Raw genomic sequence first — 22,618 nt, 5'->3', positions numbered from 1 at the left:
TTCTATCTATCAACTTTATCTTTGTGTGCTCGATTTTGATTCTTTTCTTCATGAGAATTTGTATTTCTTATTTTCCAAAAGCAAAGTGTTTCTCGGTTATTCAAATATCGATGAATCCAATACTTTGAACTATGTAGTCTATTATTGATTGCGCTTGCAGGGCTATTAGATGTTTGAATAGAAATACGTCATGCATAAATCCCAGGAATTAATTTAGCCTCAAGGTACGTTCGTGCTTAGCTTTTTCAATTTTATCTTCGTGTACTCGATTTTTTGTTCTTCTAGTCTTGCATCCCTTTTCTCCGCCCTTGCTTGTTGCCACTTTATCCTTTCCTCTTTGAGAGTGTTTTTCGACGATATTCGACTACGGCGTGCTTTTTTTTTCTAAATCTGCAATCCGTGCCTCTCTGCGCTGCCTCGATACAACAGCGATTCTGTTGGTGAATGGTCCTCGTCGTGCTCTATCTCTCTGTTTTCGGACCTCGTTGTTTCCTCGTATCCCGACACGAACATCATCCGATAGGCATCGTTCTCGTCAACACTTTAGGCTCACGTTTTCGTGTCTCGTTTTTATTCTCTTATGTACACAGTTTTATTACTACTCCCTGCGCCAGTGGTTCTTAACCTTTCAAGGCTCGCGACGCAGATTAGGCAGGATATTCCTAGTCTAAGTCTCAATCATGAATAATTATAATAAAAATTTGAAAAAGGGTGAATAATAAAAATTTTTCAAGAGCCAAATGTCCAATTTGTTGTGCTCTTTTTGAATTCATGGAATGGGAACAGGTCTTAACCTAAATAGACAAATATAATTTCATTTAATAAAATAAAATGAAATAATATTTTTTAATGTTCAATTTCTTTGAGAAGAAACGTATAATATCTATAATATAAATAAAAGAACGACATAAAATAGGAACAAAAATTTCTTTTTAAGGAATTGTGTGTAATAGTAAGTAATATAAGTAATGAAAAATGGATGAAAATTTGTTCTAACTTGAACTACTTATTAATTATTCTCATTTTCTTTTCTTTCGATTTTGTCTTTCGATTCAACAATGTTCTTGCATTTACATGTATTACACAGAAATAATATGATGAAGCGTAAAATGAGTAAAGTTTTCAAAGCTCTTGAAATGCATATTAAGTCGTAGTTATGAAACTGATTATGGAGCATATTAGATTTTATTATTTTGACTTGATGTGTGTTATTTGACTAATTGATTTTAATCTCCAATGATCGTTAGTTACCTTTACGTCTCAATGTTTATATTAATATAGTGCGAAACAGATTACTTAAAATTCAGAAGAATAAATTATCCTTTTCAAACTAAATTTATTATATTTTATTATATTGCTGTGAATGTGGCAAACAACATACGAATATTTGATAATGTCAATCACGTATAATAAGTGACTTATAACAAAACAATAATTGACACACAATAAATTAATATCACTCCCACATAGTCCATTAATTTAATTTATCAGGTCCATTAATTATAAATTATTGATTTTACCATATAGCGTAATTCAATACAGTAATATCGTGAATTAAATAATATATTCGTGAAAATTGAAATTATATTGCATAAGTGTACTTTGCATTGTTATGAAATTTTCGAATTACGTGCTTTGATTTACATCTGTTACTTTTAAAAAAATTCATTTATTTCGTTGTTCAGATATGTATCTTTGACATCGTATACGAACATATCCTCTTGTTGCAATTTTTATTAATGATTATTATAAACGAAGGACCGAAACTCTCATATTAAATAAAATATTCTTGTTCACTTTACATTTACTATAATAAAGGGCTTTCCAAAATGGGCTTCACGATTTCGTTGTTTAATTATACTCCGATTTTTTATTTTTAAATGAAAGTGCACAACGAAAGTTACAACTAAACGTGAATAATGATATCGTTAGAATATCCTTCACGACTTTATTGGCAAAAAGCAATAAAGTGATCTTAATAAAATAGTCAATTTAATTAAATAGAATGAACAAATCTGTTTTACAACAATTATTGTACTTGACGGTTTAACCCTTACTTGGAGTTACTCTTATATTCAAAACAACTAAAATAATTCGTACAATATAAATGAATACAACAAAGAATACACAACAATTCTGAATACGATATCAAAATCATGTTATTAAAAAACAATTAAATTCTGAAGCTCCTTCTGGAAGACTTTTATTCGATTCAAACATGCCAAGCAACACATTCTTTCCACCCCAAAGAATTTCGGCATTTTAATCGCACGCATTCGCGAGCTTACGAATTCAAATCGCGAGGATAACGTTCGTTCAATTCGTCCGCAAACGTTGTTTCGCTTGTCGCGTACGTTGATCCATCGTCTCTTCTCCATCGGGACGCTTCAACCGACGCCTCTTCGTTCGCGGAGAACGAATCGAGACCACGTGACGTGTATTACAATAATTTCGATTTTATTGCCTCTCATTCGCTCGCCGACGATCTCCGGGGACTCGGGCGAAGAACTGTCGTTAATCATACGAGCAAAATATTTTTAAAATTATGCACCTCGTCGAAGGGCCAATCCCCGTCTGACAGGGAGGCGTGTCGACAACGGAAATTCTACGGATGGGCGAGGGAGTCGTCGGGTGAAAAGAAATTTTAAGTTTCAAAAGTGGTGCACGCGGACTCTCTAAGAAGATTTCGCTCGGACAAAAGAAGCGGAAGCTAGGCAAAAAGGGTAATCGGCGAGGTGGAGGGAAAGATGGCTGGAGGATGGGAGCCCTTTGGAAAATGAATTGCCATTCGTAGGGATCGGGACGACGCAATTACATTTCGATTGTCTCATCGTTTGAATAGTCCCTTATCGATTTGTATTGTGCCTTAATTGGCTGTAAAGTTTCGAAGTCTCGAAAGTGCGATTGTCTATCGCTTATGTCTGAAGTTTTGTTTGTAGGAGTCCTCACCTGCTCGAGCGATGATAATGCTCCGCGAACTGAAACGTCGATTGGCTCGATTCGTGCGCCGCGAGTCTTGAAAATGATACGATCACAGCGAAATAATGTTAAATCAAACTATTGGCAACTGAGTGCCTTTCCACGTGCTCTGCAAAATTCTCCAACTAGGGATCTTCCCCGAGGAACAGTTTCATCAACGTATTGATTCCCATGGTTCATTAACCCTACGATGACTTGGGTAACCAGTAGTCTGGGGTCCTCAGACTACGACGTCGTTATGTTGTTCGAGTCATTTATTTTGCTTTCTTTAATTGTCTTTCGAGCTTTTAAATCGCAATGCTACGTCAGATATTAAATGGATGACGAGTAATATTTATGTATCATTTTTGGAGGTATTGTGGTGCCCGGTATACTAAATTGAGCTTCTGTTTTCTAAGTATTCTTTCAAAATACTGGGTGAGCTAAGAGTACGAAATAATTTATTAGGTACGAAATAAGGGTTTACGAAAACTAAGTGGATCATGTATAAGAACGGAACAACGCTTCTCGCGCGAGTTTCCATTTTTTAATTCAACTTTTGAGGTCTTCTTGCAGAGGTATTATGACGTAATTCTGATTACAGAACATACGTTAAAATTTTACGAATTTTAATTCTTTACAAAGCTTTTTGGGAAATTTGTACTATTTCTACCTTCCACACATCCAGAAAAACGTTAATTTTAAAAAAGAAAGAGTCTGGAAACTGTCTGAATCTCCTAAATTAGGGCTCCCAAGTCAAGAGTTTGGCTTCTCAATTTCCTCGTAAGGATCAATGTTTCTCTTGTTCCAAATTTGCAATATATCTAGTAATGCTACTGGATAGTTCCGTCAGCGTTTGTTGCGTTTCAATTCAATATTTTAGATTAAAAGAGTTTCGAAAGTTTTAGTATAGTTTTAGAAGAATAAAAAAATAAGAGCAATGCTTGTGGATTGGAAGCGTAAGTCAGTTCTTATTTACAATAAATCAAATAACGATTCCTCTGCTTGTCAATATTCTCAAATAGAATAACTTCTAGATCGTGCTAGCTATTCATATAATATTGAATACTGTTATATAAATAGCTTCACGTAAATGTATTTGTAGTAAACTAGAGGTTGACACGAGAGAGTTTAACCTTCGGTTTAAGTTTTCTTCTTTTATCGATACCCATGACACTTATTTATTTTTTTTATGTGCTTCTTCTTGATCGATCTGCTCACGTAAAAGTGATCTCACGTCCTCTTTATCAGATGCATCTAATAATAAGCTTCGTGAAGTAAAAATACAAGTCAAATTGGATTCTGTACAATTCTCTTATTCTCTTTTCGTTATAATTAATATCAAACAAATGCTATAAATACGTGCCAATGATGTAGGACTTATTATTTATTATTAGCTTCTTCTTGACTGATGTGCTGACGTTAAAGTGATTTCACGACCTTTCCGTTTAGAGACATTTCTAATAATATTTAACAATAAGTATTATTAAACACATTGTATAAATACATGTCAATGTCGTATGAATATCTAACTAGAAGTTTCACAATGATCTATAATACACATAATAATACACATTAAACAATTTTATTTTAATTTCGACACAAGCCCAATGGTAAGCAATATTCTTCAATATCCACGTGTCACAAATCTGATCGACTGTTTGAAGTTCTAATACAAACTTTCCTCGAAGCACAGAAAATGAAGATTGTATCTCAGAAATGAACAAATGGTTCCCAATATTTCTCGAGCATAACTCCGAGCCTGGTTTCACTGTACCATCTTCCCAAGCGGATCGGAAACGGGTTTTTCATCAAGGATCGGGCTGAAGTTAAACTTTCGGCCACTTTGAGATTTCACTGACAAGCAGAAGTTTCTGTCATGATCATTCGTTGAAAGCGATGTGCTGTTAACTTGGGAAGTGAATTTTAGCGAAAAAATGCCTGGTAACCCGCGGAACTTTTCTCATAAAAGTTCGTATTTAATTGCTTTTTCGGTCCCATTTTGCATGAACGGATCGCGAAGACGGCTGTCCGGATGTTAACGCGGCCCCAAGACGTCATGCACAGAGTTTTTCAGTTAGCGGAAAGGAAGAAATCATTTCAGAGAGAAAATGAAAATAAGAGACCAGATGTGCCCCCCTGGCTAAAACTCTCCTCTGATTGTCACGCCGTTTTCTTCTCTTCGTTCTTCCCTTTCTACGACAGATTCAATACCTTATCCGGTCTTCTTAAACTGAATCTGCTACAATGATTCGATTCAATACTTCGGTATAATCGTTCAACTGCTCGTCTGCCTTTTGAACGACCGGGATTATTAAATTTTCATATATTTTATCGTCCCCTTTGTTACGTTCTATTCAAATTACATTTGAACGTCTGCTGCTCTTATAATGAACCTGTTAAGCTTGTTTTCAGGACCTTCGGATTTTCTTTTTATTCTTTGTAACCTATTGGTCTTTTTGATGAGTCTATCAGCCTTTGGTATTAATAGAGAACAACTATGATTATTTAATTTCATGAATTGTGCCTGTTGGTAAATGTGTTGTTAGAAATCTCAAATCAGCTTGTACCTTATTCGAAATACGTTGACCTGAGGTTATTAATGGCGCGATGTATAAGTTGTACTATTTACAGATATTGACAAGCAAACGAATTGATTTATTATAGATGATAGTAGACTTAAACTGATTAGCTTTTTAATCATTTTTAAGTTAAAGACTCTTGCTGTTTTTAAAAGTCTCCTCTAGAGATGCTTCCCTCCTTCGTTTTCAAAAACCTAGCATTATGAAATTAATGCATTTTTATGTAAATTACAACACTGAATTTATTTTTATAAAATTATAATAGTTTGTGAAGAACATTGCAATATTTATAAGTACGAGTTGCAGTGCTTTGAAAAATGCGATGCCATGTCTTGTTTCTATTTATACTATTTAAAATTAGTTTCAAAACATTATTTAATTCATACTATAATAGAATTGATAGGATCCTAAGGACTGGTGTCTCTTAACTTCCTTTCCATTTCTTTTGTAGTTTAAAGTAAATAAACTTTCCAAAAGGATTCGCAATATAAATGAAACGTAAGGGGAAGATTATCTCAGTTGAGATCTATGATTAATTGCTACATGTAATAAACAAATTATGTTTCATAATTTGTTAGGCATATTCGTGTCCCGAATATAAAATGCCCTTACAACCATTTCCAATTTTGATCATTTTACAAAAAAGCAATAACCCTTTCCGATGGTGGAATATTTTTTCGAATAATGAATCGTCATCGACCAATACAATCTGATTGTATTTTTAGAGTAAAAATTCAATTGCTTGACGTTAAAAAAAAAAATCACAGACAACGCATTTTGGATTGAATATTCTATATGACAGAGAGCCGTTGTATTACTTAAAAATCACAAGCATTTATTCCAAAACGTTCAATAATCAGAACGAAATTGAATGAAATATCACGCGGTAATGGGAAACAAATGCGTTGCTGCTAACAGCATTATTTACCGCGTTTGCTTTTAAACGATAGTTGTAGCGACGTATTAAAAAAAAAAAATATATATACATGTCGAATTGAGTAACCTCCTCCTTTTCGAAGTCGGTTAAAAATACGCTTCAAAGTGCGGAGTATAAAATACGATTAGCAGCGCCTTTATTATGGGAAAATAAATCTCAGCTGCGCGACAACGATAACCCAGCGTTGAAATTACTCTCATCGTGACACCGGCTATCATTTCAAGGAGATGGAACTCTCCTAAAGGTATTACTGCCATCCGTTTCCCCTCGAAAGTGCGCAAGTTTCTCTTAATGACGAAAGTGGTGAAGTCGCATCAGAAGCCGATAGGAGCGGCTAATTTTTTCATGGGGAAATTCCTTTGTTATGATAACCGACGAACAATTAGGCCGTTGCAAATACATGGACATAATCATGCGACTGGTAGAGAGATAGGTTAACTACGATAGGAAAGTAGGAAGAAGTTGGCATCGTTTTTGTAGAATTTTTCCTGGCCCTCTACTTACACACATTATACAATTTACCTAGAGCTTTATACCAAAGATTTATATTACAGATAAATGAAATATTGGAGGAACAGTTTATTTTAACCTCTCGAGGCACGATTCATTTGATTAGACGTCAAGAAAAATTCAAGTCAATAATTACCTATGTCGTTTATCAACTTCGTGACGATATTGTTGGAAAATTGTAAATATTTTTCTATTCTTCAAATGTCTACTTCCACACGATAATATATAAAAGAACTCAGAAACTAACGGACACAAATGAGCTGGTATTCCTGAAGAGGTTAATTCGTTAGATATTAATTTTATTTTATTTAACAATTTTTCCCCCTTATTAAGAAAGATTGTCCATATAAGGTTTAGAGCGCAACAATTTTTGTAGTTATTAATGGTCAGCATTCCGAAGCAAAAATGTGAAGACTACAAAACATTTCATTTAATTTTTTTTACATTTAGTCGCATCAATACTCCATATGTGCAAATTTTCGCTAAAAATTTTCTCATTTTCTGATAAAACGCTTTCTAAATCTACCTGGAGCAAATAGGATATTAAGCGTGTTTACATAATCACACATTTCCAAGAAAATTTCGATATCTTCATTTTTAATGCTGAGATCATTGTTAAAATAACCGCGTTCAGGACCATTTTTAACGTTCATTCGCAAAACTAAAAAATATTTTCTGACTATTTGAGACACATATAAACATTGTCCTGAAGGAAAGACCTTAAGAATTAATTTCCAAAGGTAACTTTATTTAGAAGCAATTCCGCTGCCTACTCGCCTCGACCATAGTTGTACAACTTATCGTAACGTCTGTGGTATCTGTGTAACATCGTACGATGGAATCAAGAATATCGGCGAAGATACCTATGGGAGAAAAACGGAGATTACCGATGGCGATGAACGAGGATACTTTGGCCAAGATTGAGGGATGGGTGATTTACCTTCCTCTCGCTCGGAGGGTATCTGCGGACAAGCCCAAACGCGTTGCCCGTCGGACCTACGAAGCTTCAAACTTACATCAACGAAATGAAAGCTGCCCCACCCTTCCCATCCTCCGTTTTCTTCTACATTTTCCTCTCTGTCCTCGCCAAACACCGATGCAATCTGCTCTTACCTCCCTTTACTGCCGCAACTCGAGATCTTCGCGGATTTGCGTCCGGATCGCCCGCATAAAAGGAACTTTAGCATAGTCTGGATGGGATGTTTGTATTATAACATAAATAATAAGGTTATAGATTTTAGGTGTTGCGTTTCTACTATTTGGTGAAAGAACTATTCTAAATATTTGATATAGTAACAAAAGTAATAATTCGCGTATATGATTTAACACAGTATTTTCACTCAAACTGTGATTAGATCTGAGTTAGCTGATTCAAAGTACAGTTATATTATACAGTAAATTATTGGGAAAATGGAGTAGGTATATTATATACTAAATGGTATCAAATAAAATGAAGGTTCGTGTGAGTTAACCAATACTATTGATCTTCAGTTAGCAACATATAAAACGTCTAGATTAAAAAATATGAATAAATTCAAGTGAAATAAATACATCTATTATTTAAAATAGAAAATAAATTAATGAAACACAAAATAAATTAATTTGCTTCTACATAAACATAAGTAACAACGTTCTGACGGATAACCTAGTGTAATTTTACATGTTAACAATCAATCTCTACGTTCTCTGAATCGATGTCTCGTGTAAAGAAATGTTACTTTATAGCAGGGAATTGTTCGACAGTTTGCAATACTCTTTTGCAAACACGGATAAATAAATTTGCCCGCATCGTCGGGATACGTATCAAGATTTACAAATATTTGATATGGTTATCAGAGGAATAAAGGTCGAACGGTCGTAATTCTTCAAATATTTGAAAGATAGCGTTGATTTTTCACCTATCGGCCTCGGTTAATTTTTGCGTTACACTTTGGCTACGTAAACACGAGTGCACGCGCGTGGAATATTCGTTACCAAGTGCGTTAACATTTTACCGCAAGTTTGCTGTGCACACGGTCGCGTGCAAAGATTGAAGAAGCGAATGTGTGTATTCCAGTTCCACGTGAAAACTTTCCATCGAATTCCGATATTCGGCGAAGTTTCTGAAATACTTGCTCCTCTGTCGGTAGTTTTCTAACAGTAACAAAATATTTATCTGCAGTGGTTCAATATGTCCGCGTTAGAGTTGCTTCGATTCTATGGCCCAGTCAAAGAACACCTATAATTTTTGAACATGTGAACGCATTGAACGATTTCAATTTAAACCAAGCGTTTAAAAAAAAAAAAAAGAAATATATACATGTCGAATTGAGTAACCTCCACCTTTTCCAAATCGGTTAAAAAGTTTACCAAACCTAGGTTTGCTAGTCAAACTGAAATTTACGACAATTGGAGATATTCCTTTGCAATTGTTTCGATTACAATTACAAACAAGTTACTCTATTCGCGTCCATTCCTTTTTGAAAAATATTGGATGTGTCCTTTACTTTTAAAAATGTTGTAGTTTACATTTTTTTTTATCCATTGTTCACTTCATTTTCGGTGTATTTACTTTTACTTTTATTTTGGAGCTACTACTTATAATTTCCATGCTGAAGAGAAGGTCATTAGATCTAGATTGTATTATGATATTAGAATCTTGATAGAATTTTCTTTGATTAGCAGATCTCGAATTGTCCCATCGAATTCGGGATCTTTGAGGATATTCTGTTCTTTTCGGTTTACGTTTCCTTCGATTCTTCGTAAACAGAAACATTACTCTTGGCGTATCTCCTAACGGGCCAGTCTGAATTAACCGATGGTTATAGTGCGCATCCACCTTTGCGAAATGGTGACTTTATTTTGCGATTGTGGTTCGCCAATAGAGACTTCATTAAAGTAAAATTTAGATTTACGTTCACGAGCTGGAGCATTGGATTCAAGTCAATGTACATTTCTAATCATTTATATTGCTAAATGAATCGATAAAGGTTCCAATTCTATATGAAGTGAAAATTATAATAAAATTGGATATTGGATATAATTTTATTATTTTTAGAAGTTGATTCTATCTCTGTATGTATCATTCTATTTTTGTATTCGACATTTCTATTTCATATTTCATTAGTATTTTAGTGGATATTGAACTATATCAACTTTTGGTGAAATGTTAACATACATAAATGTAGCTTTACCAGTTAAAATCATATTTCGCACATCGTTGCTTAATTTTCCATTTCCATCGGTTGACAAAGTTAGTTTATGTATATTTTACAGTAAAAATTGCGTATAAAGGGGACTTACATCAGGCATATTCTGTACATTCAAATTTAGAACATCCTTAGTCCTCATTTGTAAAGTAAATTTATTTTTTAAATTATTTATAAAAAAATTTAGGAAACATTAACAACTGGACAAATTACATAAAAAACCGATTAAGACAAAAAATGATAAAGTCTTTTTCATATTCAGGGTCAGTGCTAAGAACTTTTTGTTCAAGTATAGTTATTTCCTCTTCTTAGTTAAATGCAGTGCAATTAAAACTATGAATGTAGAATGATATCATGCAAAAACTTTCGAAATAACATGTTGAAATACTTTCTTCTTGTTTAGACTTGTGGAGTATCCAAATCGTATTTATTCAAGAAGAATTCGGTGAATTGCGCGCATGGTTGTTGCACACATAAAAAGAAAAGAGAAACGCACAGGGGCTGCAAGACGGGTAAATTTTCACTGCAAAATATTTGAACGACGTGGAATCACAGTTTGAAAGTATTCCCAGCCAAAGTTCGTGGTAGTTGCACGCTCTATTTCGCACGAGGGAACGTCACCGGCGATTTTTCACGAAAATGAAATGTCATACGAAATGAGCGTACTGTACATCTGCGACTTGCTTTTTGATAAAGGATGGGCACTATTATTCTAATGGTACCGCAGTCACATTCTACGCGATTCTACATCAACTGTAAATATCCGTCTTGGCGTCTGGCGTATACCTCGGCGTTTTTCTTCCTTGTAAGTAGACTTTCGCACAATTGCACGATCAATTATACCGTAGAAGCTGATATTTCAAAGCATTGGTACGCATAGTTTGGTAGATAGCTACTCACGCGTCGAATCGCGGGACGAGTTAGTTGTAGTTTATAAAATATAGGTGCGAGTAGACTATACAAGGGATCAGGGTGGATGTAAAGATTGATTTCGATTATATCGTGGAATTCTTTTTACGTGAGTAATGCGATTAAAATTTCTGTCAGGAGTAACTTCTCATAAGGAATTTTCTATAATTTTATTCTTTGCCTTTATTTTTCTTAGCAAATTATATTTCAAGTTGGGGGAAGCTATCTACTTCATATTTTCGTAAAAAGTTTTTTATAAATATGTATATTCTCTAAAATATGAGAACAGAATAAGCGAAGATTATCGATTCTTATCCTCTAGAGTGTTTTGAGAAATTCGCCATTATTTGTCTCAAATTCTTGAAGATATATTTATCTCCAATATATAATTTATATAATATCCAGTTGTTTCTTTGAAAACATCATCTTATATTCATCCAGATATTCAACCACCTCTACGTGGTTCTCGCTGTGAGTACCTCCTTCTAGGGAGAAAACGAACACTGTAAAACTGTACATTTTCTGATAACAATATCGGTGAGTAGCTTCATCAATAGAAACATACTCAATAATAAATGTCCCTACAAAGCAAGTAATTATAGTTAAATTGGACCTTCCAGAACTTCACTCGTTGTCTCAAAATAAATTCACAAATGATTTAATTTACATTCCGAAACTATGAACCTTGCTTCGGACTGTAATGATAAGATTTCAAATGACTTTGTGTATAATTGTATAAGATATTTCTTTAGGGTTGATAAATTAACCATGCATCCATCAGACGGATCCTTTATAATAACTACTTTACGATCATCGACTTCTTTCTCTAAATGATAAAGATACTCTTTATTTTTGGCAATCTTCTTATTGAGGAAGCCATATACAAGCTACCTTAAGGGATCCTTATACCCTTACACTCTGCCAAACAGGAAGGTTTCTTAAAAGTACTTCGTGTGAATTTGGAAAGTAGCACAAAATGTGTAGTGTAGAGGTAATCGGCAAAAGGGCTCCCAGATATCTTGAACTCAATTTTTTATTCTTAATGGCTAATAAAACGTTTGTACACAGTATGAAGTTAGGCGCGTGAGAATGACGTAACCGTTCGGCGGTTTGTCTGAAATGAACTGACTTTTTATCTTGAAGGAGATGACGAAGATAAGAAAACGATAGATAGATAATTCGATAGAAGATAGATAGAGAATTTAGCGGAAAATAAAGAGAAAGTGAACGAGGGAGGTAAGAGTGTTCAGGCCCGTCCACACCTGATCGCCAAATGTGTTTGTAGACCAACTAGGGCCGAAATGACCCTTGCTAAATAGAATGCTGAAAGAATAAGCCGGTTGTCATGAATAGGGAAAAGAGTTTGGAAGAGAAGAGCTTTTAGGAATGTTAGGTGGAAATGAAAAAATTAGAAACCGAACGACAGAGACGTACGTTGACGCTACAGTAGATTAATCCATTCACTGTCAGACGAATCTAAAGCGTTTTACCTTGGACGTCAAAGTGTAATACAAATGTGTAATGCAGGTTATTATGTTGATAATAAATCGTAATATTAGGAATGTTAGTCTGAATGAAGTTTTTAGGAATGTTAAGTGTTAATGAAAAAGTTAGAAAGTGAACTACAGGGACGTGGCGGCTGTTCGTGGACGCCACAGTAGATTAGACCCATTCACTGCCAGACAAGCGTTTTGCCTTGGGCGCCAAGATTTAATACAGATGTGTAATCTAGGTTATTTTGACAACAAAAAAAAATATTAAATTTGATCTTTTTAAGACAAAATTTACGATCTTTATTTACAATAATTCGTGACTCAACGCCTATGAACGTATCCTTGAGTAATTGCAATCAATTTGAACTACGTGACATCTTTTAGTTGGCAGAGAATGGGTTAAAATGACTCAAACGTCGTCCAGCTTCCTTTTACCCCATTTGAATCAGTATGCATGTTGCCACATGCAAACAGTAATAATTCTATCAATCCTTCCGCTCTTCTGCGGTTCTCGAGCATTGTTCAGCGATGGGCCTGTCCTTTTCGCAGACTCGTGGTCCGTCCACCACGACTCGAGTCTCGCAATCGAGGCTACTTTGCACCCCCCCCCCTCCCCTCCAGGTCAAACGCTATTACGTTTCCCGCAAAAGGTTGGAATTAGCCGCGTTCTCGGCGATGCCCTGCCGACAGCGGCACGCTGCTCGCATGCCGAGCTGCGCCTGAAAGAAAGGGGACGCGTGTGCGCGCGTGAAACGTACCGCGAAAGACACCGCGACGGGGGTGGTTGCAAAAGGGTGAAACAGAGATACCGGGGGGGTTGGCGCGCGTCGCGTGTGTCGGAACGAGTCCGACCGAGGAAAGTCGAAAATCTTAATTCGGGGGAGGCGACGCCCCTGCGATACGATGGGCGGCGACTCCCAAGCGCCGATTGGCCTGGTTCGGGCAAAGGGTGAGAGATTTCCTAGTGGGGTGGCGGAGATATGCGCCGCGACGCAGGGACGTCGGCGTGTGCACGTCTGCCTTCACCGGTCCCCTCTGCGACCGTGGACGCCAGTCGACGTCGGGTCTCCCGAGCGCGCAGTCGTGGGAGTTGTCGTCGTTGTTCGACGATTCACGCGTGTCTCGATCGTTTCGCGATCAGGTGAACCGACGATCACCTCGATCGAATACGTTGCGTTTGGAGCGAATCGTCGTTGGATCTCGTGCTTCGTCTTCGTGTAGTCTGACCCGTGGCGTCGGGTATCTTGGATCTTGGATCGACGTCGATCGATAGTGAATCCTCGCGTGGCCGACGATCGCGTCTATCCTGCTGACAGTGGTTGGTCTAGGATGCGTTGGAGGGATGTAATTTTTTACAAAATCCCGAGCTAACTGAAACGCAGAATATCCTCGCTCCTGGCAGTGGTCCCTCGTGACAGTGGTCCCGCGCTGGACCAACGTGTACGCATCGTTTGCGGTTTATCTCGATGGAAGGTCGTCCGGGTGACTCTTCTGGAGAACGTTTCCGGTGGATGCAGAACGGCGATCTGATCGACGAGTCGGTTTCGAATTCGAGCGGGCGTGCGTGCGTGGTTGAACATCGGAGTGAATCGAAAGGATTGTTTCGCGAATGGAAGGACGACCTTGAGGGTGTCGAGGGACTGTCGAGAGCAACGGGAGACTTTGTTGGTGTGTCTGTTAATTGCGAATGCGGATCGTACGTAAATCGTGCTTGTGGTACCACGGTTGGGTTCGACGAGTCGCAACTGGAGATGCGGATGCCTGTTAAGAGGAGCAAAGAGATCGTTTGCAATTATCTGCCCAGAATGGCGGCTCTCCTCTTCTTCGCGTGCCTCTTGCTGCATGATACTCGGACAACGTCTGCAGCATTCACCACTGGTAACGTAGAACTTCAACGATCTTTTCTTTTTCTTCGTGAATGACAACTGTGCGAACGAATGCTTTCGGTGATAATGTAGGTGACGTTCCAGTGTTCGTAAATATGGTCGATGATTGGCTGTCGATAATCGATTAGTTTGTCATCCAATTGGCAGTAAAAGAAGGGTGAAAATAGCAGTGTCATTTTTTCGTTTGGGCTTCGTGACTAAGTTCAGTAGTGAAGGAGAGTTTGTGTGATAAATTGGCGGTCGATTGTTGGGACTGTGGAATCTTTGACAGTGAATGTTAATATTTTTAAACGTGTCGATCGTGTCAGCTATGTGGCTGTTGAACCTTCGGCAGTGGATGCCAATATGTTTGAACGTGTCTATCGTCCTTCGATGAATTTTTCACTCGGATTTTGTGTGTATACTCCAGTGCCGAGTAGTTTGGTTGGTTTGATTAATTTCTAGCTAAAGATTCTTCTTTCGACTACCAAAGTGGGGTTTCAAATTCGTGGAAAATCAATTCATCATTATGGGCGTGGTAGGTGAAGTTGCTAGAGGAATACAAAAATTGGTTTTTAGAGTTGTCATTAAATTGTTTGTAACGAATGTTGACTGCTACAACTTTGAAACTAATGAATCCTTCTTTCGCTAATTAATGGAGAACGCTTAGTTATGATGAGTACGATAATCACTGTTCATATGACAATAAGAAAATTTATCTCTGATGTTGTCATTTACGTACAGTGAATGTCAGCACTTTCAAATGTGTCACCATTAATCTTTTGATACATCCTTGGCTTGTGACTCGTATTTACGTTTCGATGTCAAACATATTTCATGCTTGACAAGTCGATGATTTTTTACTCAAAAATTAAAATAAGTTACCAAACTTATTGCAGATTATCTTTTATGACGAGTATATTAACCAATATTAATATAGGAATATCAAAATTGACTTTCAAGGTTGTCATTGAACGTTCTATAACCGATATTTGATGGATTTTTTTACAACACCTTCTGTTTATATTCAAAGCTTAGATAGTTTGTTCCTTCGATATGTTGATGATTCCTATTAATATTATGTAATTAGGATACATTCATATTATTTTGAATGTGAGAATGTCCATAGAGAGTCACGAAAATGTATTACATTATAATCTCATATTTGTAACAAAATAAACTAATGTGCATTGAAGAAAAGGACTAATTTTCAATAACTAAAATAAATTCACTTCGCTATTTTTGGGATTGTCATTGAATATCTTTCATTGCATGTCAATATTTTCAAACGAACCACCTGTGTTTTCACTCCAATATCGTTTTGTCCGACAACTCGACGATTCTTCTGTCGAAAATGAAAGAAAGTTTCCAAAACTCGCGGAAGATCGTTTCGTTATAACGAGTATGACGCTCAACGTGGTCGCACGAGTACGGAAAGTTCGGTAGCAGGTGTCAACATTTTCATACCTTCTGTGGAAGGTTGTACAATCGTTTTCGTACCATTCAATTTGTATTATTGTTCGTTTTGGCCGATGGCGATCGCCGCTATTGTTGCTATTGGTTCCACAGAGCGGTGGTCAATCAACGTTTACCTATATCGTAAACTTCATCACGAGCGACGTATAAACTGTCCACCATATATCCCCTCCCACCTGACGGCACTCGAGCCTGTTTGGACGGCGATTTAAACGCGCATCGTTCGATCAGCACGTAATCTGGGATTTCATTTTGGCCACGTTAAATCAGGGAACTGACAACGGAGCAAAGTGTTCCCGGAAATTATAGCGCGTTTAAATATTCCGTCAAAGGAGCACGTTTGATCGGCGGGAAATAAATTTCACGATATTACGTTGAATCGCGCGCGACGAGAGCAAAGTGGCCGCTCGTTAACCAACGATTTCTTTTTCACCGGAATTGTAGCCGGTTTCGACGACTCCGTCCGGCTGGGAAAATTTCATCAGAGCGAACCGCGAAAATTGTTTGAACGAAGCGCGAAAATACGAGGGTCGCTTGATTGTTTTGCAGGATAGAGATATTCGCAGTTGGTCGTTTTTCAATTGAATTTGTTAACAATATCATCAAAAAGATATCGTTAATCTATTCGTGTCCGCACCTAAATGTAGTGAAAATTATTCAGCTTCTTCGATGCACATCAATTTATTTTGTTACAAGTAGGAGATTGTAAAAGAATCTAATACAGTTTCACGACTCTTTTATCGTTGAAAATGTTATTAATAAAACGACCAATGTTTAATATGCTTAATAATAAAATAAAAATCGTTTTTCATTTCTATCAACCTTGCATTTTAAACCAAAACTAGAATTTGTATTATGAAATGGAATATTTCACAAAGGACATTCAAAAATTAAATTACTCGACTAAATGGTCATCACGAATGCATCGTTCATCGCTATTGTTCAAATAAAATGCCCATCTCTAATGTCAAATGAATGCCAGCCTCTGACGTGTACCTTTTTTGAGACTATTGCATTCAAAGCAAAAAGTGACCCTCCTGTTTACCGTTCATCCATTCCAATCATTTCAATGATTTATTCAAAGGTTCGCGCTCCATCACATACGACTTTCAGCGCGCGCAATGAATGATGCCTAAAAAAATATGCAGTCACGCACAAACGCGGCGCGAATCGTAAATATGCGACGAAACGTTAAACATAGAATTTGGCGAAAAAAGCGCATCAAGCGTAGCTTAAATATTTTAACGACACTTAATGACACGCGAAACACGTTCCACGCGTGAAATTATTCAACCAGGACGGGAACAGAAACTAGTTTACGTTCTTCTTTCGCGGCTTGGCTCGATGAAATTCGCTTTCTTTTTAGTCAACCTTTAAAATTTCAAGTCTTACACGCGCAGCGAAGCTTCCTCCCACGCGTCTCAAAGAATCTCGACGCGACGTTTCGAGATGCCACGTTCGCTTACGGTCGTTGTCTTCGGCGTTCTGTAAACACTCAAAGACTCTTCGTGGTAATTCAATTCGGCCATTTTGCGAGCGTCAAATTCATTTCGCGAATGCGAAACAATCTTTCGCGGCCCTTTGTCCTCTCATGTTGCGCGGAGTGCTTTTGAGCCGAGATTGTACGGAGCAAGTAATTTTCAAGATAATCGCGTCGAACATCAAAGAAGGCGAATATTACAGGGTGGCTATAGGGAAATTGGTCCTGAAATGATAGAAGTATTAATCGTCGAAGTTCTACCATTGCGATGAATTTTAAACGAAGTGGATATCTTCGGGAAAACAATATTTATGATTAATGTGTGAAAGGTGCTTGGGAAATAATTTAATAAAGGATTATTGTTTTTGGAGATACTTTCAGATTGAAGCAATCACTATGTCTATAAACATCGAAATACCAAAAGACTTCACAAGGTAATTCAGTTCAAATGGGCCATTTCCTTGCGATACATTAATTTCCCTTTCGTAGTCCTTTGTTCCATCTACTTTGCGTAAACAGCTTTTGAGCTGAGATTATACGTGCAATTAAGTTTCTAGACAATAATGTCGAAAAACATAGGAGGAGACGTACGAGACATAGGAGGAAAAATATATTCTGAACGAGATTGGATGTCTTAAAACCAAAAGTTTGTAATTAAAAACATCTCGTTTTTTAAATTATTGATTATATTATAATAATTACATTGCTTTCAACTTCGTGATAATAATAACTAAATTTGAACTATTTATTTAAAAACATGGGAGACTAATTGCACGTGTGAAAAATCATATTTTGGAAATTATTGGTTGCTATATTGGCCTAATTTAACCACATTCTCTATCATAAGGTGTTCGATACTTTTGAAATCAGCCTGTTTTCTTTGAAACTTTCTGCAACTTTTTGATAATTCAGATATTTTCGCTTTACCATGATAGGCAAGAGAATAGAATTACGAGAGAATTCGCATCTAAGGTTATTATTAACCTTTTGCGGTCGTATTAAATTTAGATCGTTCCAAATAGAATGTTTCGTTGAAATATGCACGAGTAAATACTCGAAGGGGTCCCGTGGCGCTTTAATTGGACCATTTTTGACGCGTTAAATGCATTCTGCAAATGCGAAATAATCTCTGTCCCGTCCCTTTGTCCAATCGCGTCGCGTCGAGGCCTTTTGAGCTCGGGCAAGATAGTCGTCCACCAGAGCGACACCTCTTCGCGACGTCGTTTGTAAGCGTCGTCACAAAAAGCTCGTTGGTGGCTCTAATACCGCGACTGGTAAAATTACACTTCAATGGTGAAATTGCGGCCAGGAATGAGCTACCGCGTCCCGCGCGCGTTTCCATGCATAATTCATAAGGGAGGCGTCACGGGGAAACCTCGGGCGATAAATATTTTTTGAAGCCGGAACGACGTAAAAGTGCATGCAAATGAATTGACCCTAATGTAGCCGGTACCACTTACACGCCGCTATAGGCGACCTGGTCCCATCTCGCGCCTTCTTCTTCGCCTCCCTGGCCAACCGCGGCGCTTATTGTCCTAGTCGCGATGCACGTTCAACTTCCGACAATTAACATTTTTTGCGGTTACGCGAACGCGTAGCTTCGCGAGGAAATAAATTTCGTGGTAATGCACTGGGCGTCAGCGACACGATGCTTTGCTGCTTAAGCGTGTGCCTTTCTGTGCCACGCCTTCGCGTTTTTCTTTACTTTTCTCATTTTCGTGTTTGCGCGACAATTAACGGGCCACTTGATTTCAGCCGCGAAAGGATGGGTTGAGAATTCTTCAGCTTAAGAGATACTTATACCTTCGAATATTATTCGGAGCATTTCGAAGCACGGATTAACCCTTTAATCAATAGTAACGCGTGAGACTCGTGGTACAGAATTTGAGTCGGACATTTCAAAGTTTAAACTTTTTCTACATAGGTTAACAGTTAAAGTGTCAATAATTATTCAAAATGGAAAGAGATCTATAATTCTTCCAACCTATTAGTATTATTACCCTTCAACAGACGAAATGACCTTTAAGTATAATTGAAAGTCAGCAACAAGATGTCAACCTAGATTAATCTAATAAAGTAATTATGTAAATATGCTTATGTTGAAAATCCTAAGTGAAATCGTAAATAAATGCTTCTAAACTGAAGACTCCTTCTAAATAAATCATTAGTTAAAGTATTAATAATTATCTAAAATATTGTTACCCTTTAACAGACATTCGAGTACAACTCAAAGTTGTCTCCTTCATCATGCCCACAACTTCTGCTACCACTCAAACACTCAAGTCGCCTACGCAGGCAAGGGAGAAAATTTTATTTTCGTGCGTGGTATCAGCGTCTCATCTTTCAAACATCTAGCTAGTCGAATCCTGGCGGATCCAGACAATTTGATATAAACTAATGCACATACATTGGACGCATTTCCCCGTCACGGTTATCCAGCGCGGTTTCCCAAATCCAATCGTTTTTACGACCGTTCGCGGGGTCTCCGGATTACCGTTTTTGAAGTCGAGTTGCAGGGGTGGCATTATCGTCCGGAGTGGCGGTCGCGGCGAATGCGAATTTTATACGGTGGTCATTCAATTCGCGTGCTACCACTCCAGCGCCGCGCAATCTCTTAGAGATAGAGAATCGAGGGAATACGGACGGATAGATAGTTTCGAGAACAGATAATATGGAAAGGCTCTCATTGTCTCTGATATCAGATCGCGCTGAACGAACGAGTAAAACCATTTTACTCGATAACCTGGCGACCGCACGGCTTACCGACGTACATTTAATACGTTTAAATAGGTGGATGTGGCCCGTACGAGTCTCTCCCTATTCGTTCCCCGGTATTATCTAATTTCGATGAATTATTAAAGGAGTTTGATAACGAATGTCGCCCCGCGAATTGTACCTCCGTGTGCGCGAGTCTCTATCCTCGGAATCTGTTCCCAAGTTTGCTTATCTTTCGCCTCCTCTTTGTTCTGTTTCCCCTTCGCGTGTGGCCTCCAGGTTGTAACACTTCCCGACAAATTTGGCCTTTTAACTTGTGGAATAATCGGTGGGTGGAAAATTCTCTGAGTTAGTGCGACAATTTCTTTTTCTTAACCATTCGTATTTGTAGACATGTGTACAGTTTACGTAAAGCGAAACGAATGCTGGTGTGTCTGCTGTGCAGTAATGCTAAATTCTTTTATTTTATCTTTGCGTTGAAGAAACATTATTAAAAAGAAATAACTTTCGCAACTTTTGCACTTTTTGAAAAATTCTAAATTTAAGTGTCAAAAGACTTTGTATAGTTATAACTTTTTATATTTATGATAACTTTGCTGAAAAGGAAAGAACTTTTTTCAATATTTATTTAAATTTATATTATAAAGGGGATTCTAAAAAACAATGTACATAATTTCGTCGCATTTCTCAATTTTTCGTTTTATGGAGTTAATCGAGCTGTTGCTCCGTTTTTATTTTGTAAAGATAAGAATATGATTGTTTAGCTTATGAAATAAAACTTTGATATGAAAGAAAGTAATGGAAGTAATTGTAGAAACTAATTCTCATTAAAGCAAACATACACCGGACTTAAACATATGAAACCCTCTTTCGGAGTGGATTTATTTTTCCAACACCTTGACAATTATTAAAGTTAGTAATGTCAGAAACTTCTGATTGTTCGTATAATCAATTCATGGAACATCTCTTCATTCTTTCGACGATAAAAGAGACGAATAAAGTTTTGTCTTATTCAGTCTGATGTTATTATTCACTTCACTTTACTTAAGAAACGTCACCACGTGGTGGTCCTTCATACTATTTTGATCAGTTTAATTTCCTTTACGAATTTCTATGAATCGGGGCTCTTTTGGCTTCTAAATTCTCCTGGATGAGAGATTTCGGTTCGTATTTCTGTTGATACTTTTCTATCATAAATTACAATTATATTAAATATAATTATATTATAATTTGGCAATTTATGATTAGATTGTCTACTGTAACTTGTACATTATATTCTTTGCATTTAGAGCTGGTTATTTGTTTAGCAAATATGCGTGAGTGATTTTAGAGTATCCTACGTGACTTTCGCTGATTGATTCCTTCTAGATCATTCAAAGGAAGAAAAAGTTTAAGTTCTTATTCCGGTTTGTAAAGTGCTTCAGCGTTGTTTGTTTCGACTCTGTCTTGCATCGTTGCCTTAGTCTGTTTTCAGCCATTTTTTGTCTATCGACTAGACACAGTTTATTTTGTATCGCGATCGTCGACTGCTTCTCTAACTTTCCGCTTTTTCATTTCCAACAGCTTCTACATGGCCAGGGATCAACATAACTTTGACTTTGTTTCTTTCCGATACTAAAAACCTGATTTTTACTCAAAGAAAAGAGTTCAAGACGTTGAAATTAAATAAGTGTAGTCCTATGCAAGTCTTCCAATCCGTCCCTGGTTATTATTGTTACGAGCACCAGATATATCAAATCATGGCAAGCTGGGTACATTGAAGATGAAAAAGATGGTTGGTGGTTACGAACGATAGTGATGGATTAATTTGTCATCAGATAATTCGTCAAAGAATACAGCTGATCTAGAATACAGTTCCTGTTATATTTAAATTTTTCCAAGTTGTATTGCCATTATTGTTATTGTTCATAAAGAAATATTAAGTTATGGCTCAACATACGTCACGGTGTAACATTATCTAATTTCGATGAATTATTACAGAAGTTTGGTAACGAATGTCACCTCCACCTATTTCAACATGGCCAGGGACCAAAATAACTTTGACTTTGTTTCTTTCCTATATTAAAAACTTGTTTTTCACTCATAGAAAAGAGTTCCAGATGCTGAAATTAAATAGGTGAACTCCTATTCGTCTCCTCCAATTTGTTATCTAATTTCGATGAATTATTAACAGAATTTGATAATGAATGTCACCTCCACCTATTCCAACATGGCCAGGGCTCAACATAACTTTAACTCCGTTTATTTCTGATATTAAAAACCTGTTTTTCACTCAAAGAAAAGAGGTAAAGACGCTGAAATTAAATAGATGGACTCCCATGCGAGTCGTCCAATCCGTTCCTGGTTATTATCTAATTCCGATGAATTATTGAAGGAGTTTGATAACGAATGTCGTCTCGCGAATTAAACCCCCGGAGCTCCCGCCTTTACACTCGGAATCTATTCCCAAGTTTGCTTCTCTCTCTCTCTCTCTCTCTCTCTCTCTCTCTCTCTCTCTCTCTCTCT

At 37.1% G+C, this 22,618-nt stretch overlaps 1 protein-coding gene across 2 annotated transcripts in view; it reads left to right on the top strand.

Moving 5' to 3' along the window:
- The first annotated feature begins 13,576 nt into the window (after nucleotides 1–13,576).
- LOC128888032 (lachesin-like) overlaps nucleotides 13,577–22,618 on the top strand; it is a 453,249-nt gene continuing 444,207 nt past the window's right edge. The window contains exon 1 of one of the 2 annotated variants that reach the window (XM_054144628.1): nucleotides 13,577–14,455. In XM_054144628.1, the coding sequence (XP_054000603.1) occupies nucleotides 14,044–14,455 (412 nt within the window). In that variant the 5' untranslated portion in view covers nucleotides 13,577–14,043. The remainder of the gene's footprint in view (nucleotides 14,456–22,618) is intronic. The other variant, XM_054144627.1, reaches the window with a different exon arrangement.

Source organism: Hylaeus anthracinus, unplaced genomic scaffold (genome assembly GCF_026225885.1).
Source record: "Hylaeus anthracinus isolate JK02 unplaced genomic scaffold, UHH_iyHylAnth1.0_haploid 11989, whole genome shotgun sequence".
Lineage (NCBI taxonomy): Eukaryota > Metazoa > Arthropoda > Insecta > Hymenoptera > Colletidae > Hylaeus > Hylaeus anthracinus.
The sequence above is the reverse complement of the archived record's forward strand: the minus strand, read 5'-3'. Positions and strand labels throughout refer to the sequence as shown.